Source organism: Myxocyprinus asiaticus, chromosome 11 (assembly GCF_019703515.2).
Source record: "Myxocyprinus asiaticus isolate MX2 ecotype Aquarium Trade chromosome 11, UBuf_Myxa_2, whole genome shotgun sequence".
In the NCBI taxonomy this organism is placed as follows: Eukaryota; Metazoa; Chordata; class Actinopteri; order Cypriniformes; family Catostomidae; genus Myxocyprinus; species Myxocyprinus asiaticus.
The window spans coordinates 13,601,352-13,620,599 of NC_059354.1; the positions used below are offsets into that span (position 1 = coordinate 13,601,352).

General features: G+C 40.8%; 1 protein-coding gene across 1 annotated transcript; it reads left to right on the forward strand.

Moving 5' to 3' along the window:
- Positions 1-254: 254 nt before the first annotated feature.
- On the forward strand, positions 255-17,922 carry LOC127448591 (insulin receptor substrate 2-like). Its single transcript, XM_051711249.1, has 2 exons — positions 255-3,701; positions 15,165-17,922. The coding sequence occupies exons 1-2, from the start codon at positions 497-499 to the stop codon at positions 15,167-15,169; spliced, it is 3,210 nt and encodes a 1,069-aa protein (XP_051567209.1). The 5' UTR covers positions 255-496; the 3' UTR covers positions 15,170-17,922.
- Positions 17,923-19,248: the final 1,326 nt, after the last annotated feature.

Here is a 19,248-nt window from a genome sequence, read left to right on the forward strand (position 1 = left end):
GAATGATCCGAACAGCAGGACGAGTTGTTTGTGATCCTCTGACAATTTTCTGACACATTGGGTTGCTCCACTGCGGGCGGAGCGGTGCGTTCATAAGAGTGGAATCTTATTGGTGCGCTCTACTGTCAATCAGCGGCTTCCACTAAATGGGCCCAATGAGCTACTCAGAGGGGCGTATCAATAGATACGCCTTGCCCCCAAAGGTTGCACCGCCTAATATCTTTTGCTCTGTGTGTGTGTGTGTGTATTTTACTTTCTATTTTTTGTAACCAAAGCTGGATGTGTAGGACGTCACATGTTGTTTTTCCTCTTCACTCCAGTCACCTAGCGATATGTGTTATTTACTGTTAAACTGCTCCTCGCAGCGAACGCGCAACTCGCGCCGGGTACAGAACAGAGTGTGACTATTTTTTCCCCAGCGCTTCAAAGGAGACTCACTGACTGACTCGCTGCACAAGTTGTGGAAAGTAAGAGTTTTTCTTCACGGCATTTCAGAATGGCGTGTCCGCCGCCGACGGGAGGACAGATGATTTCAAACATGACTGTCAAGAATAATAACCACGTCAGGAAATGCGGATATCTGAGGAAACAGAAGCACGGACACAAGCGCTTTTTCGTGCTGAGGGAGCCGAGCGAGGGCTCTCCTGCCCGGCTGCAGTATTACGAGAGCGAGAAGAAATGGAAAAACAAGTCGGCTGCGAAAAGGGTGATACCTTTGGACTCCTGCCTGAACATCAACAAGAGAGCCGATGCCAAACACAAGCACCTGATCGCCCTTTACACCAAGGACGAGTATTTCGCCGTGGCTGCCGAAAACGAGCAGGAGCAGGAGGACTGGTACGCGGTCTTAACAGATCTAATGAACGAGGGGAAAGTAAGCGACGGCTCCGCGTCTAATTCGGCGTCATCTCTCGTCGGATTTGATGAGGCGAATTACGGCGTGACAGCGCCGCCGGTCACCGCCACTTACAAGGACGTTTGGCAAGTCAATTTGAAATCTAAAGGACTTGGACAGAGCCGCAATTTAACGGGTGTTTATAGGCTGTGTTTATCCAGCCGGACCATCAGCTTCGTGAAACTTAACACAGAGGCGGCGTCGGTTATTTTGCAGCTCATGAACATACGCCGATGCGGACACTCGGACAGCTTTTTCTTTATCGAGGTGGGTCGGTCCGCGTCGATAGGACCCGGCGAGCTGTGGATGCAGGCGGATGACACGGTGGTGGCGCAAAACATCCACGAGACCATCCTGGAGGCGATGAAAGCGATGAAGGAGATGTCAGAGTTCCGCCCTCGCAGCAAGAGCCAGTCCTCAGGTACTAACCCCATCTCCGTTCCCACCAGGCGGCACTTTAACAATCTTCCGCCGAGTCAGACCGGGCTGCAACGGCGCTCTCGCACCGACAGCATTGCAGCGACATCTCCTGTGACGAAACTGACATCCTGTCGTATACGCACAGCTAGTGAGGGTGATGGAACCATAACGGGCAGCCCCATCAGTCCCGGAGCTAACCGGACACATTTGAGCCGCTCCAACACAGTGACAGCTTGCCCTTGTAGAACATTTGAGATCTCTTCCCTGCAGCACAGTAAATCCATATGCATGCCTGTGTCTCACTCCCCTCCATCAGCTGCCAGCCCTGTCAGCAGCGGCAATAGCTGCAATATAGAAAGCACCCCTCGCCCCTCCAGCTGCACGGCCTCCATTTCGGGCTCACCCAGCGATGCTGGCTTCGTTTCTTGTGATGAATGCGGCTCCAGCCCGGGAGATACCCGGCACCTTTTAGCAGCAAACCGAAGCAACACACCTGAGTCCCTCACTGGCACTCCCCCCTCACAGGAGGGCAGCAACCTGTATGGATATATGATCATGGAGAGGCCAAACAGCTGTGGGCGGCAAAGCATCCGAGCAACAGCAGATGAGAGCATAGGAGATCTGGAGAAAGCTTACAGGAAGAGGACGCACTCGCTCACCATGCCTTACCAGAAGAGGGTGCCATCACAAGTGTCATCTGCTTCACTGGATGAGTACACACTTATGAGAGCCACTTACACATCTGGAGGCCACTCAGGGCGCAGCTCACACACTGCATCCCCAAAGGTCACATACCCTGAGGATTACGGCGACATTGAAATCGGATCATTATCGAAAAGTCCCAGCAGTAACCTGGGCGACGATGGCTACATGCCAATGACGCCAGGTGTGGCTCCACAAGGGGGGAAGGCTGAAAACTACATGCCCATGAGCCCTATGTCTGTTTCAGCTCCAAAGCAGATCATCAACCCCAGAACACACCCCCTCACTATAGCTAACGGTTACCGAACCCTTTCCCCCAGAAGCTGTTCTCTGAATGACAGCGGCTACATGAGGATGTTGTGTGGCTCAAAATTCTCCATCGACAACTCAGATGGGAAACTGATTAGCGGCGAGTATCTCAACATGTCTCCTGTAGATTTGGGCTCTGTCACACCACCAGACTACTACCTGAGCCCTGTAGGTGTGGAGCAGTCTTCCTGTTTCAGACACCTGCACTTGTTTAACTCTCTGCCCCGCTGTCACAAGCCCCAGCAGACATTAAAGGATGCCGACAATGATCAGTATGTTGTCATGAATCCTCAGAGTCACAGGATAATTGAAGAGTCAGTAACCACAGCATCTACCCCAGCCCCATCTCCTGTACGACAAAGCCGGACAGAAAGCCTCATCCACCGGCATAGAATCAGCCGGCCCACCCGCCTCTCTCTGGACACACTCCGCACATTACCCAGTATGAATGAGCACCCCCTCCCCTCTGAGCCAAAAAGCCCTGGTGAGTACATAAACATAGACTTTGGACATGTTGCTGAGAGCTGCTCGCCACCCTCCACTGCTTCCTCCCAAAGCCCAGCCTCCTCCCTCGGATCCTCTATCGGTCAGAGGAAATCCCCCCTCTCTGATTACATGAACATTGATGTGAGCTCACAGTCATCCAAATCTGGAAATGCCACCCTATCTAAGGCTTTAGAGGCGCTGCCAGAACTGACATCCTGCCCTGCCCACCCTCATGAAGAAGAGAAGGAAGAGGGGTACCACCTCACAGCACAGGTGTCACCAGTGGGCCCAGCTGGCAAAGCTAAAGATGATTATACTGAGATGACAGTTGGCGTGCCCGCTTCTCCTCCGCAGCCTGTGTCTCAGCCTTCAGAAAGTGGGCAGACCATTAGCGCATCCTCCTGTGTGCAAAGACTGACTGTGGATGAGAGTGTGGGAGTGCCAGCCGTCGAAACCGTTCTGCTACGGGGTACCACTCTGGCCTTGGTGGACCCTGACCGGGGCGCCAAGGTGATTCGCGCAGACCCCCAGGGACGCAGACGGCACAGTTCAGAAACATTCTCCTCCACCACCACCGTCACACCTGTTTTTCCATCCTTTGCTCACGACACCAGGCGGCACGGTTCGGCCTCTGTGGAAAATGTGTCAGTGGTGAGGAACAGCGAAGTATCAGACGAAGAGTACAACAGTCCCATGTGTAGGGAGACGTTGGCTGGCTTTCAGAATGGACTTAACTACATTGCCTTAAACTTGATGGATGAGGGACTTGCCAGCTGCGATTCTCTTGTCAGATTCAAAGCTGCCAGCAGCTGTAAAGAGGGCATCAATGGAATACATGCCAGTCTGTATGCTATTCTTGGTTTCAAGGAGACGGCAACAACAGTAAAAGGTAGGCTTTCTGTTCAGAGCATTCATAAAATCTATCGATGCCCCTTTTCTGAATTGTGCTGGCTTATAGCTGAGGAGATGGATTTTATTATTGCACATTGGCATTTATACACCCCTATAGGACGTTGAACATAGTTGAACAGACTTTATTGGAATTTAGAATAATTCTGTATATAAAGTCATTGTTCTTATTTAAAGGAGAATAAACAGCAGCACTGTTCAGATATCATTTGCCACAGCTTTTAGTTCCAAACTATTGCTGTGTAGGATTTAAGTCACACATACTTGTCATTAAGAAAGACTAAAGTTCTGTTTGCTGTTTTTACCATATGGCAGTATGTCAACAACAGAAAATCAGGGGGATTTATATTATCATATGGGCAACTACTATTAGTGTATTTCCCTCATATTATAATCTGATTCAAGTCACCAGACATGACATGGCAAAACAGTTTTTTTTTTTTTGCTTTGTTTTTCAAAATAACAACTGCATGTACTTGTGCGCCAGATGAATGTGCCATATGACAGATTTCTTGCTAATGTGAAAGATTTAGCAACTTCGTTCATCAGAATGATGGAAAATCCTCTTTAAAAGCTGTGGCAGTTTTTATTTATATCAGCAAATGATCCCTTCATCCAAGCCTGCAGGTGTGTTTGGGATAACAACAGTGCAGTTCTGCCTGATTGGTTTATACTGGAACTGCTTATATGTTTGAAATGTTAGTCATGCTAGTTTTAATGTTGACAGTGCAAGGATGGGAGAGAGACATAGTTTCCACATGTCAATAATTAATTCAGCAAAAGGGGAAACATTCCCAATATTTGCATCATACATTGACTGATTCTGTGAAAGTGACAACTAAAATTGTGCCATACACATTGAGGACTCAGCAGTATACAGAGAAAAAAAACAAGTGAGTCAGCTGCATCAGTATCAGTAAGATTCATGGTTTTAGGGCTGGAATGCAGAATGTGCACAAAGGTTGTTCAGAGAGATGAACGCCAGCTTGTTTGTCCAACCTGACAGGTTTCTTTGAAGGAATGGCCCACCTTGTTTTTCAGCACCACTTGGAAAAACAGACATGTTTGCGTAGCTGAGAGATAAACCAATCTATGCCTGTGTGGAATTTACACTCAGAAATGAGTAGTAAGATAGGAGGTGGTGTTGATGAACGCAAGTTTGTGTAAGTAGGATTGTGTGGATGAGTGTATACTCTGCACTTTAGTATGACTCTCAATGCAAATACAAAAAGTCAAGGTGAAGGATTAAATTAAAGGATCATGCATTTGCACTCAAATGACAGATCGGCTTTCACAAGTCTCTGATGAATGGCACTTCTTCAGAGAAGCAGCAGCCTCTTAAAACACACACCATACTAGGAGAATACACAGCATCAAAAGCTCATTTATGATCTCTTGGGTGTGTGTGAGAGTGTTTGTGTATCACCACCGGAGCAGGTGTTTTTTCTGTTCTCCATTTACCTCCGCAAATTGACGGAGTAGAAAGACATAGCCACAGGCCGCGGAAGCCCTGGAACAGTGGGAGGAGACCACAAAGAAAACTTGCACAAACACTGACACACGCACTCGCTAGAGCTCAACCATTCGGCTCTGTGATTGGTCACGACTAACATTCCACAAAAACAAAAGATGAGCCACAGAGACAGAACACAGAGCTTTTATTTGTGTAGAACGTCCTGATAGTCTTCCTGATAGGAATGATCAGCAGGACCCACTGAGCAGAGATAAGAGCACAGATAGGCTGCACTCTGTTTACTATGTCAGCATCTGTCCAGCAGTGCTACATTCCACTTCTTCCCTTCCACCCTTCACTTTTATACACCGATTTGACATTTGTGAATGGGAATCACGTTTTCATTTACAAATGGTAAAAAATCTATAACAGCAGCAGACTTGGAGGAAAGACACACTAATCTGAGATATACTTTTGTAGATGTAACTACATATACCACTACATCTACATATATATCAGCAAAGTCTGCAGGAGGTTTGAGTCATTGTAGGAGGTTTATGAAAGAATTTCATTCTATTTATGGATTGTTTGGCTTTTGTCTTATTAATTTCTGTGTAGTTTCATGTCTGCGTCCTCAGTGAGTCTTTGAACACCAACACACTTCTAACTGGTCTAATCGAAATGCGTTACTAGAGCTACATATTTGCAAAATTATTTTTACTTTTAAGGCTCATTGTATGTGTCACATCAGTTTCCTGGTGAAATGAACACTAGAATAACAACGACTTTTATTCCCTAATTATTGTTCATAAACACTGACTTCGCGCTCTGTTCCTCACACAATGTTATCTTATGACATTTAAACACTCTTACTAGTGCATGACTTGTAAGGCAAGACAGTTTAACATTTGCATTAGGCTAAATAACCAACTACATTTATAAACTTGTTCAAGTGCGATCAGTTGCATGGTAGCTTAACCGATAGAGCATTTCACTTGTGGTGCAAACGACCAGGGTGCAAGTCCAGAAGAGTACGCAAGTCCAGAAGAGTATGCAAGTTGACACATGAACCAAAAGTGTCATAGAAGCTCCACAAAATGACATGGTTTCTTCAGCAATTGCGTTTTTCATCTCACATTTGCTTTTTATGACACTATTGGTTAGGTTTAGGTGTAAAGTTTAGGGTAGGGAGATTGGTTTTGTTGATTTAAAACTCGATTGAGCATTAACTTTATAAACCTTATCTGTTTTGTTGAAAATGTATCTCGATTTTCGTATCACAGTGGATATTTCACCTCGTGATACATGCAAGGAGCCATATATCATTTTAGTAAAATGTTGCCACAGTCCTGTTGTTGTTTTGTTTTTGTGAAATCAGGCTCTCACAAACACTCTGGCAGTGTGCTGTAAATCAGATTGATCACCTATGACCTGGCCTTGGGTATTGACGGCTGTAGAGATCAGCGTTATGCTTAGAGTTGGTTGCGAACAGAGCTATGGGCATTGAAGCTGCCTTTTACGTCTCCAAATTAATTTCCTTTTTTCATATTATATCAAATTGCATTCTGTCCATCTCACCCACCGTAATATGACCAGAGGACAGAGTAAACACTGTCTTATTAAAACATTTACAATTATGACATCCAGAGAACTCATCTTAGAGAGCTCTGTTTGTCAGTGTAGGGCTTCTAGAGAAGCTTCCGCCCCTTGAGAATTGTGTGTGAGAGGGGCTAGGCCAGCAGATGGTGGGGTCCAGGGTCCTGCACCTGCCATTCCAAGCAGTGCACAGTGGTTATCAGGCCCATCAGAGGCCCTGACAATACACTGATGATTACCAACCATCTGCTACACCACACAACATCACAGGGAGAGAGACAGAAACTATATCTGTGACAGAGACCGATATAGAGAGATACAGTTAGATAACAAGTGAAAACAGTTGGCACAAGCTCGAAATAAAAGTGAAAACTCTCTTTTGATGCACACACCCCCTTTCACTTTGATTGACTTGAATTGAATTGAAAAGTATGTCAGTAAACCAGATAATGTGTCTATCAATTTGCCGTTCGTACTGTGGCTTTTATTTCTAGACAACAAGCTCAGTCAACCACCAGTGGTTGACTGAGCTTGTTGTCTAGAAACAACACGCACTCACACACACACCTATTCCTTTCCCTTAAATCCCAGTCCATCATCATATCGTCTTTCTCTCTTTCTTCCATCATAAATCTTTCTGCTAATACCCCCTCTCTATAATTATTTTCATATTTGAGGGATTACCTTCATCCTGTCTCCATCTATGACTATCACTCATCATCACACTAACTCCGCCTCTTCAGCATCTCTCTCCATCTCTCTCTTCCTGTCCTGCTTCACCTCTTAGTTTTGTTGTTGTTGACTCTGTAAGTAGCTGCTATTGTTGCATATTTGATGGTGTTAAATTAGACCAAGATGTTCTCCTAAAAGCTCTCGCTGTTCCATTACTTTTAGCAGCACAGATAAGGCGGATTACACACTGCCACAGATTAGACATTCTTGAGCAACTTTGTTTGGCGTGCAAGCAAGCGGCATGCACACATATACACGTATACATGGGTGGATCTCATGAAACCTGTCAAGAATCTGTCTTGGTCATAACTCACCCCATAATCAAAGAAAGAAAATTATATATTTTTTAAAGAATATGAAGCCTATGTTTAGGGTTTTTGCACTGTGACATTATTTTCATGACAGTTAATCACATTCCCACCAATTCTCATTCCTGAAATACAATACATAAATAAATAATAATAAAAAAAAATCTCATAAAAAAAAAAAAAGCTAAAATATTACAATTGTGAAGTATTATACATCATGGTAGTATTTGTTGTACTGCCTTTCTATTTATGCTGATTTAATAATAATGATAAAAAAAAAAAAAATCATTGCATTACAGTGAGAATGAGAGTCAACATTCAGAATGGGATAATGAAAAAAATATATATAATAAACTCAAAAACTCAAAAGTAAAATGTCTGGATGTATTACGGTAATGCACATTACGGAAAATATGCTTATTTGTCATGAAAAAAATTAATGGTTCCAAAATAGGCTTAATTTTCCTTAGGCAAAATATTAATTCCTATGTTTTCTTTTGATCTGGGGGTGAAATGTGACCTGGACATTTTATATATAACTTATAGGCTATACTGTGTGTAACTTTTAACAATCTATATGACTCTTCCTTCCGTGAAAAAAAAAAAAAAAAAAAAAAAAGATGTTAAATGTTAGCCTCATTTACTATACATTTTGTTGTATGGGGGAAAAAAAATAATGAAAGCGAATCTTTTTTTTATGTTCCACTGAAGGAAAAAAGTAATGCAGTTTGGAACAATATAAAGGTAAATGAATGAACTGTCACTTTAACAGTAGGATGTGGCTGGAATATCATCTCAAATCTGCATAAGCCGTTCTTTAGAAGCACATGCCGTGTGTGGGTATAATTGCGTGGCATGTGACATGATTGTGAATTAATGCTCCTTTTCTCCCCTGCTGAGCTAAGTGATCTGTGTGCCTGTGTGCATGGTGGGGCAAACAAAATATGTTGTGATGCTTTTACTGTCATCGAATTACTTTAAATGGCTCCTTGGGCATAAGCATTGGCCTCCATTTACTTTGCCACACTGCTTTTGAATTTGTTTAAAAGAGGCAACTGTGAGATCTGCTGAACTCACGCACCCAACACATTGGACGTTCTTATTCATGGACTGCCATTTATTTCCATGCGGCCGTTGAGCTCTGTTGACTTAGTTGGCTGTAGTTTTATATGAGATAAGACAGTGACATTTACACATGAAGATCATCTCACCATGCATACAGCATAACCTTTTTCCCAGACATCTCTCTGTAGCTGTAATGCTGTCACTACTGTAAATGTGCATATTGTGAATTGATGTTGAGCTAAGAACCATATGCACAGATCTGTCCTTGACATGTTATCAGCTGTTGAAATTAGATTTACCTGCTTTTGAACATTTTTTAATTTAAGGATGTACAAACACTGTACAGTGACAAAACACCACCAGGGCAACATTTATGACACTAAAATAATTCAATTAACATTAGCTAAACAAAATAAAATGTAACATGAAACACTCTCATGTACATAACTGATATAAAAAAATAAGAGAAAAAAAAGCCAATTTCAAAAAAATATATTCAAATTTAATTGGTCACTCATTTGAACAGTAGTTTACTGTAAAAGTGCAAAAAGTGTTTTGTCTTGTTAAACATAAAATACATTTTCACTGTTAACGATAATGTAAATGATGGATTTACACCTGAAAACCATTTTTTTAACAATGTTTTACTGTAAAAGTATATGTATTGTCGTTAAATAAAATATAATTTTTCACTGTACACGGTTAGGTTTAAGGTTTAATTATTTTTCTGTAAAAATTAGGAACCGTTTTTACACTGGGGGAGCTTCACTGTTTGCACTCACATGGAGGGTACGTTTACATGACAATGATGTACTAAAAACGGCAAAGTTTTTCCTTTGCATTTTTGAAATGTTTCGCGTAAAGACGACAACGTTGTCAAAACGATCCCCGTTCACACGGATCCGCGAAAAGACTAAAAACGCTATATTATGCATGCCAGGCCAGTAGTTGTCAATGTCACTTTGTAAAGAAACACTACGCACCTGCGCACATAAGCATTCTTCCACAGAGCGGTGAATACAAACAATGAAGATGGCGAAAGCATAGAGCAATTTTGTCTGGATGGATGATGAGCTTGCTTTATTACTACAATTACTTCACTGGAGAAGCGTCAATAAACTCAAAATCTTGAGCAGCACAAACACAGTCCTGTAGTCCGCCATTGTATTTTTGAATGTCTCGCACGCTGTTTTGAAGTACTTGCGCGCATGCCTATAGACTGAACTCTCAAGATTATTCAATAAACTCTGCTCATTTTTACCACCACTTCGTCTCCTGCCTTCTTCTGGTATTCCCCCTGCTGACTCTTGGGCTGGTAGGAGAGTAATTTAACATAAGCTGTTGATGTTGACTGGATTTGGATATCAGACAGAACTCTGATATATGGATATCTTCTGACGGAGAGAGAGGTCTTGTGTACACTGGATCTAACATGCATTTTCACTGCCTCATGTTTTCATATTCTAAGCATATCATTGAATACTGTCCATGGCATCACATCTCTGTCTATAGGCTATATACATAAGCAGTGGGTGAATGAATTGCAGGGTAAAGGTTCATCAAATAAAATGATGTAAATAAATAAATAACATTTAAAATACAAATACATTTTTCCCATCTGAATCCATACATTAATTTCAAGATTTTCAAATTGCAGGTTCTGCCTACTGTACAATGTTCACACTCCATACAAAACACTCCAAATGAATAAATTGTTGATTATTGTTATTTGCACAGACACCAGTATTCATAATGATAATTATACATCTCAAATTTATGCCTATCAATCCATCATTCTTTATATAACACATAATACGCATGCGCATGATGTCATCATTTTCACAAATTCGCGTTTTTGTATGTTTACACGGAGACGATAACGGCATCATTTTCAAAAACGTGCACTTTGAAACCCGTTTTCAAAAGTTTGCGTTTTCAGGCCCCAAAACGCCGTTGTCGTGTAAACGAACAGCCAAAACGCATAAAAAGTTTTCCGTTTTTAGTTGAAAACGTTGTAGTGTAAATGGCCCCTAAGGCATCGCATCGTTGCACAGTTGCGTAAAGTTTGCCTCAAACTCGCAGCAAATGAATGACTTCCAGTCGCTTTTTCATAGCAAATCGTGGACAGTGTGAACGCCTCTCTAAGGGGCTGAGTGAATAGTTTTAGAAACAGAAACAGACTGAAATTGAAATGTATTTCACATCCTAAAAGAAAACAAAAACTCTGATACCTCCCCCACACTTTTTGATATGTGAGACTGGCATAGATAAATTTCCGTAATTACACTAGCACATGTTTACAGTACAGTCAGTTTCTCAGCTGTCTTTCTCTACTGTAAACATGCTTTGTATGTGTGTGAACGTGTGCGTGAAAACAGCTGTGTGCTTCGTGTGTGAGAACACCAGACTGTTCCCGGCCCAGTTGCAAGGGGGCTAAATTTATCCTGTGTGAAGTAAATAAAAAATGAGTCGCAGGACAAATGTGTGTGGAGACAGGGCTATTTTTGGGGAGGAGGTGTAGGGACATTGGGTTCATGGGCTGTTGACTTCTGGTGGTACAGTGGTCTCGAGTAGCGTCCGGATTACAACTGCTTTAAATACCTGCCAGCGCTGATTTCTCACGCGGATGCTCAGCTGTAGGAAACACATGTTTTAAGACTATAAAGTGTTGCGGAAGTGAGAGGTTGCACTTGGCTATTAGTCTTTTATAGGTTGAGATCACCCTGCGAGATGGAGAGAGAAAGGAAGAGGGATAGAGATGGGCGGAGGATGGAATTTGCCTCTAGTATCCATCTGCTCTTATTGATAATTGAATTTTAGCACATTTATTTTCAGCTTATATATGTATATATTTGGGAAGCTTATATGTATTAATTGAGATATTTGTACATTTAAAAATGCATTTGTAAAATAAACTTGTGAACACACAAAAAAAAAGTGATTATAAATGATGAAAAAGTTTCTTTCTTCCATGTATCACAAAAGGATTTGTTAGGCAGAATGACAGCCTCAGTCACCATTCACTTGCATTTAATCTTTTTCCATACAATAAAAGTGAATGGTGACTGAGACTGCTAAGCAACTTCTTTTGTGTTCCACTAAAGAAAGAAAGTCATACAGGTTTGGAGCAACACGAGGGTGAGTAATGAGAGTTAAACTAAGGTACAGGACCTAAGATATATATGTACATACAGGTGAAAAGAAAGGGAGAAGGTTGGATAGGCAGTGGTGAGCAATATGGAGGAGAATTTCAGATCTAAGTGAGGGATAGTTCATCTCTCAGCTCATTCATATCTCTCTCTCTCTCTCTCTCTCTCTTTGGTGCTGCTGAATGATTGTCCCATGACCTCATTGCTCTTTTCCATCTCGTTCATTGGCGGCATTTTTTTCTGCCTCTCCAGATCGGAATGGGACATCAATGGAATTGCCAGGCTTCCTTTTGCTTAATTAGCTCTGTGAAATTCAAGCTGCCTCGCTGACCTCCACACAAACACACACATACTGTCTCTGGCTCCATGTCATCAGTTTGAATGTGAGAACCAGCAAGAGGGAGAAAGAGAGATCTCTTATCTGTCTTTTTTTTTTCTTTTGTATATTTATACCTGTGACCAAAGTAGACCACCCGACATGTTGCGCTCAGTGTCTGGGTACAGAGTCAAGCTCAAGTTCACATCAAGGTTTCCACGGAGCTGGCGGGTTAGAACTCCTGCTGATGTCTCTGTAGGTAATATTGTGTCTTTGTTTTAGATGTATATAGTGTCTCTGAAGTACTCAGCAGTGTGGTGACAGTAAAGTAGGCCAGAGAATATAATATGATTATCCAGTTTACGGTGATATTTAGTTGGACATACAGGGCTTTGCATTGGACTCCATTGGGCCAAACTTTTACAAAAGTTTACCATCAGAGTGAGAACAGCGTAAACATGTTTTCTGAAGTCTTTCCCACAGTTGAGGAAAGTTGAAAGGACAACAGGAAAGCACCTACTCCCCTCCCCTCCCCTCTCCTCTCTCTCTCTCTCTCTCTGTCTGTCTTCACTAGTTGGCTGTGAGCAAACAGATCTGTCAGCACTTAACTGGAAGAGTAATACATCGTAACACCACACAGAGGGAGGTATCAAAGAGCAGGAAAAGATGAGGCGCTTTACGACTGTGAAAACGTTTGACCTCTCGCTGGCCCCTCCTCCCTGATTTCCCCAGCTTTCTGTGAGAGAATGCAACCCTACTGACATTCATGGGAATTACTGCCATCTCTCTCCCTCTCTCTGTGTGTGTGTGTGTTGTGATATCGGGCTCACATGCGGAAGTGTTTGGAATGTGTGAGGGCAGTCCACATAATGGAAACGATTATGGCGCTCCGTATAGACGATGGCCGTGAATCAAGGGTTTGTTAAGTGTGTGTGAGATCAAGTCTCGCTCTATGAAAACACCCCTTGTTCTAGGTGGATAAAAAGCAGTAGGAGGAGATGGGTGGGGGGGGGGGTGGGGCTAGAGCGTGGCCAGGGAAGAAAGGCCCGCGAGGGGTTTGTGTTAGCAGAGACTTCTGCCTTCATGCAAATGAAAGCTCACAAACAAGTACAACGTGTGAAAGGTCAGGAAAGCGATCTAGTGCTGTAAACAGAGCCTAGACACCAGAAAGAGAGACAGCTAAGGAGACTTTCAAATAACATTCTAATATTTAAATGTAAAATGTAAAAATGTAAAATTACTTTCTCCTGTCCCAGCTTACAATGCTGAGACAACTAGGCTGTAACAAAGTCTTTCTAGCAAGTCAGTCCACTGGCGGCCATTTTTGAAACACTCTCGGGAGACTATTTCCAGTCATGCCAGTGCGGCTCCTGTCTACTTGAATGGGGGACACTGATATCTCAAAAACGGTTTGTCAAGATTATGATGAAAGAACATACTGGTTATGCTAAAAACCGCAATTTTCACATCATGTATAGCTGATGTGCATGCACGTTATTGAGATGATTGACAGGCGATGTCTGTATCTAATAGGTGATTGGCTCTTTTACCTGTAAGGCGGGACTTTCTACATCCATTGATCTTTGGGCGCTCAGAGCTTCTTGGTTGGGTGTTCCAATTTCTCCCATTCATTTTAATAGAAGTTGCCTGTCTCTGCTAAATAGTCTCTGGCTGTAAGTAAGCCATTTGTAGCTTCATTCTGTAGCTTGACAATGTGGCTCTGTGGTTCTATCAAAACATTTCTCTGTTTAAGCATCCAGACCATTGGCTCAACCAATGGCATGAGTTTGACTGACCAGTGGAAACTGGCAAAGTGTTAGAGAAAGCAGTTTGAAAAAGAGTCATAATTTTTGTGATTCTGTTTAGTCACGTGGTGCAGAAATTACACACTTTACCTTTAAAAAAATAATTAAAATAAAAATGAATGTGCTTTCAAAAAACATTCTAATATATACATTTCTAATTTTAAGGTAAAGTATGTAATTTCTGCACCACTAGCATGACCAAATGGAATGGCAAAAACAATGGCCATTTTCAAAATTTAACATTTAAATTTAAAATGTAAAAAGTACAATTTTTCAAACATCACATGCTTTCAAATAACATTCTAATGTTCAGTTTTACATTTAAAGGTAAAGTGTGTAAGTTCTGCACCACTAGCTTGACCAGATGGAATCGCAAAAATCAAATGTAAAAATTACATTTTACAAACATCACGTGCTTTCAAATGGCATTATATATTTACATTTTAAATTGAAAGTGTATGTGTGTAATTGCATATTACAGAACATCTTAGGCTGTTTGTATATGTATGTGTGAGAGGAATGTGTGTCGTGTTGTTGCACTCTTTCCATCAGCTGCATAGTGCTAAATGCCAGCGAGTGTTTCCTCCGTCCCTCTCAGAGCACCTGCCACTTCTGTTGCTCCTAGCAAAAGAGCACACATTCCTTACTTGGTAAAAGAGAGAAAGAAAGACAGAACGAGCACAAGAGAGAGAGGGAGACAGTGTGTAACCTTTCATCCCCCCAGTCTTATTCCTCATGTATAAATCACATACGGATGGTCGTGGAAAAACACACACCACTCTGTGAAACTATGGGAGATTTTCCAGACAAGGCATGGGGGAATATGGTAATATTTCAGAAAAATGCTGAAAACATTTGCAAATGCCCATATATGGCTGTTGTGTTTTGTGACGGTGACTTGATAGTGTTGATCTTAGGGAACACTTTGTTTTAATGATTTGTTTTGCTTTCTCTGTTTGGATTTTAATAGATGTCATGTTAATGTGTTTCCCCTTTCTTTCTCTTTTTGTTTCTTTTAGACTAAACAGAGCCAGTCTCTTCGACCCTTCTATCGCTCTGTTTGCATCGTTCACGATGACAGGAAGAGAGGAGGTGATCGTGTGGACAGATGGACCACATTGCTGCTGCTTCAGCCGTTGGCTGATCTTTGACCCCCCTTCCCCCCCAAAAATGCATTTGAATGGCCATCGTCACGGCAAGATGTCACTTGACCCCGGTGCAAGGCGTGATGTCGTGTCTCAGACTCAAAGACGCAGAGTCTGGACTTCCTGTCCATCTGTTACTCACTACAATCTCTTCCCTCTGGACGCTGAATTTTTGTGTTACGGTCCTTTTCACTGGTTTTGTGAAGAGCTCTGGACTTGTAGTGGCCAGTGTTCCACAACCCTCAAAACCTGTGAACCAAACCTGGAGAAAAACATCTGATCTGCACACACACACACACACACACCTGTTGTCACTTATTTATTTACCTGTTTGCATGTGTGTGTGTGTGTGTGTGTGTGTGTGTGTGTGTGTGTGTGTGTGTGTGTGTGTGTGTGTGTGTGTGTGTGTGTGTGTGCGTGCGTGCATGGGTGGTTGTAACACTGCACAGAGGTGACATTTCAGAAATTTGCTCAACAATTAGGAATCAAAATAACCAGTCACTTGAAAACCCTACCTCAGAATGAGCCAGGTTATGACTTACAAAAATATATATATTGAGAAATTAATTTATTTTTACAAGTGAATGTTTTCTTAAACACCAATCCAAAGCCTTACTGACTATACTGTCAAACAGTGTTTTCTCGGAGGACATGCGTTATGGACCTGTATACACTTACAGAGTATCAGAGAGAACTGTTTGCCATGGTAACTGAATGTCTTGTACTGCAGTGGAAGAAGGTCTTGCCTACCACATGTCATGGCTTCCCCTTCAATCAAAGATCTCAAATATTATGACTTTTATTGTTATTTTGCATTCTACACAGATATTTAAATGATTTTAATATAATAATATTTATCTGAGCTGGTAAAGACTCGGATGGGCAGCCAGCTGCTGTCCCGCACAGCTACGCATATGCAAAGCAGGCTTCCAGAGTAGAGTTATCAATTTGGAAAGAAGCCACATGCGATTAACACACAAACCCATACGTTACACATAATATATGAATGATGTCGTGTGCCTCAGGTAAGATAGAGATGCACCTCACCAAGTCTAGGCACGCTAGCACTCTTTAACCCACTGTCTTTAACCTTAAAGTGTTAGTTCACGCAAATTATGTCATCATTTTATCACTCTCGTGTTTCCTAAACCTGTATGTCTTTTCTCTTTTCCGTGGAATATAAAATTAGAAAGAAATAAAGTCATATGAGTTGGAAACAACATAAGGATGAGTAAAGTAATTTTTGGGTGAACTATCCCTTTACCATCCCAGAAGCCTCTGCTGACTGGACCTCTTTCACTATTAATATCCCACTCTGAAAACACAGCCTTTCCTTTTGCCTTACATCTGCACCCATCGGCGTGGTGTTTAATTCAGCAGCTGCTCCACCGATTAGCGGTGAGTGGGCGATGAATGAGAGTGATAGATTTTACTATGGGAGAAAGGTGCCATCCGTTGTTCCTGGCAGGCTACTCTGCCTTACAGGCTCCATATGGTTAGGATTTTAGTGGGGGGTGGAGTTAGGGTATATGCTGCCTGCCAGGAACAAACCGTGGCCCCTATGTACAATGGGCAATAGATTTCAGGGATGTCTCAGAAGGCTTGACACCATTACTGCTGCTCCCTACTGTCAGACAGGGATAGACTCGTCAGAACCAATGCTTTGTCTTGCACTTACAAACTCCCTAGATTGTAACACAAGACACTTTTGAATGTAGAGTATTCTGGATATCTCCGCAGGAGACTATGGACGTGCCTAAACATCCACAAACACACTGATGTTGACAGATTAACTCAAGCAAGTGAAACAAGTACAATACACACAACTTGACTCAAGTATATGAAAAATATTTGCCTAGAAAAGTGTAAATAATGTATAAAGAGATTGCAACTGACATTTTTAAGTTAAAGATGATAACTTATGTCTTTTTGTAAATATTTACTGTATGTTTGAATGAATTTCCCCCCAAAAAACTGAAGCACTAATGAAGGTACTTGCCAAAGGCTGTACTTTGGCTGGCAGTTTTCTTTTCTAATTCTTAAGTATGTTTGTAAAAGTATGTACACTGTACAATAAATGCCACTTCAAGGATGTTTGATAATGCTATGATATGAAAATAATAATAAAAAATAAAATAAAATAAAAAACACGAAACAATTAATTTATTGAATAATACTTGATATTACAAAAGTAAAATTTGCTACATAGGTACAATTTCACAAATGGCATATGCAATATTAAAATTTTTTTAAAGATTAGTTTACAGAAAGGAACCAAATGTATAAATACTGTGTTAATATATTTTAAACCTTAAGAAAGTTTTTGCTGTACACTTTTTTTTCCTGCCAACTTTAAATGGAAAAGTGTTTTGTTTTTTCTTTTGTTTTTTGCTATTGAACCCTAACAGTAATTTCAGCAGTGTTCGCGGATGCTGTTTTTCAGTATGGAAAGGTAGAATATTTCAATGCCTGATTGAGTTTTCGCTGTGTCTTCCATTGTAAATACTTCATATTCTTTGCATTGTGATGCTACTTTGAAATGATAATTTAAACTTAGTGTAATTAGCATTGCTTTAGAAACTGTATTGATTCTGAATAGCCACATGCAATAAAAAGTAACATTATTTAAGAAGCTCAGTGTACCTGCTCATGTCTGTTTCATAGCTGAGAAATGACACTACTTGTGTCTGTGATGACTCTGAGAAAAACCTGGCTCAGCCAGACAGCAGGTCTTCATTATTTTTTTTCTTTCAGGAAATCATTACAGCAACATCACATACACACCTTCAGATTAACACTGATGATGAGTTACTTAACAGTGACATATGTGGTTACAAATTCAAAGAGGATGTCTGGTTAATTAAAAGCAGACTAAGCAAACAGCAACATTTTGAATAAATTTCATACATTAAATGTATTTATCAGGCAAGTCACTTAAGAACAATTAGGAATGCTTATGAATAAAATAAATACAATAGATTACATCAGAATGTAATAAATAAGAAACAACAATTCACAATATAAACTACACAGAGAATAGATTCATTTAGAAAGTTAACTAATACGATATTAAGATATAATGGTAGCACTTTATAGTAAGGTTCCATTTGTTAACATTAGTAAATGCATTAGGTATCATGAACTAACAAAGAACAATATCTTTTTACAATATTTATTAATCTTTGTTAATGTTAGAAAATAAAAATAAACATTTTCATTTTTAGTTCACAGTGCATTAACTAATGTTAACATACACAACTTTTAAAAATGTGTTAGTAGATGTCGAAATTAATATTAACCAAGATTAATAAATGCTATAAAAGTATTGTTCATTGTTAGCTCATGTTGAAGGAATATTCCGAGTTCAATACAAGTTAAGCTCAATCGACAGCATTTGTGGCATACTATTGATTACCACAAAAATTTATTTCGACTTGTCCCCCCTTTTCTTTAAATAAAGCAAAAATCTGGATTACAGTTACTATAATGGAAGTGAATGGGGGCCAATTTTTGAACGTTAAAATATTCACTGTTTCAAAAGTATAGCCACAAGACATAAACAATATGCATGTAAACATGATTTTAGTGTGATAAAAATCACTTACTAACCTTTTCCGTGTAAAGTTATAGCCAATTTTACAACTTTGTTGCCATGATGATGTAATGTCAACAAACCCAAAAGCCCAAAAATGACGATTTAACCAACCTTAAAGCTCAAATAATACATGAGTTTTAACAGAATTAATGTAAGTACTTTTCTAAAATTATAAGCTTCAAATTTCTGCTTTTAAACCCTCCAAAAATTGGCCCCATTCACTTCCATTGTAAGTGCCTCACTGTAACCACGATTTTTGCTTTTTTTAAAGAAAAGTAGGGATGAGTCAAAATTAACTTTTTTGGTAATCAACATTATGCCACAAATGCTGTCAATTGAGCTTAACTTGTATTGAATCCAGAA

Coding starts and splice junctions, on each gene's coding strand:
- LOC127448591 (XM_051711249.1), top strand. CDS start 497: ATGGCGTGTCCGCCGCCGACGGGAGGACAGATGATTTCAAACATGACT.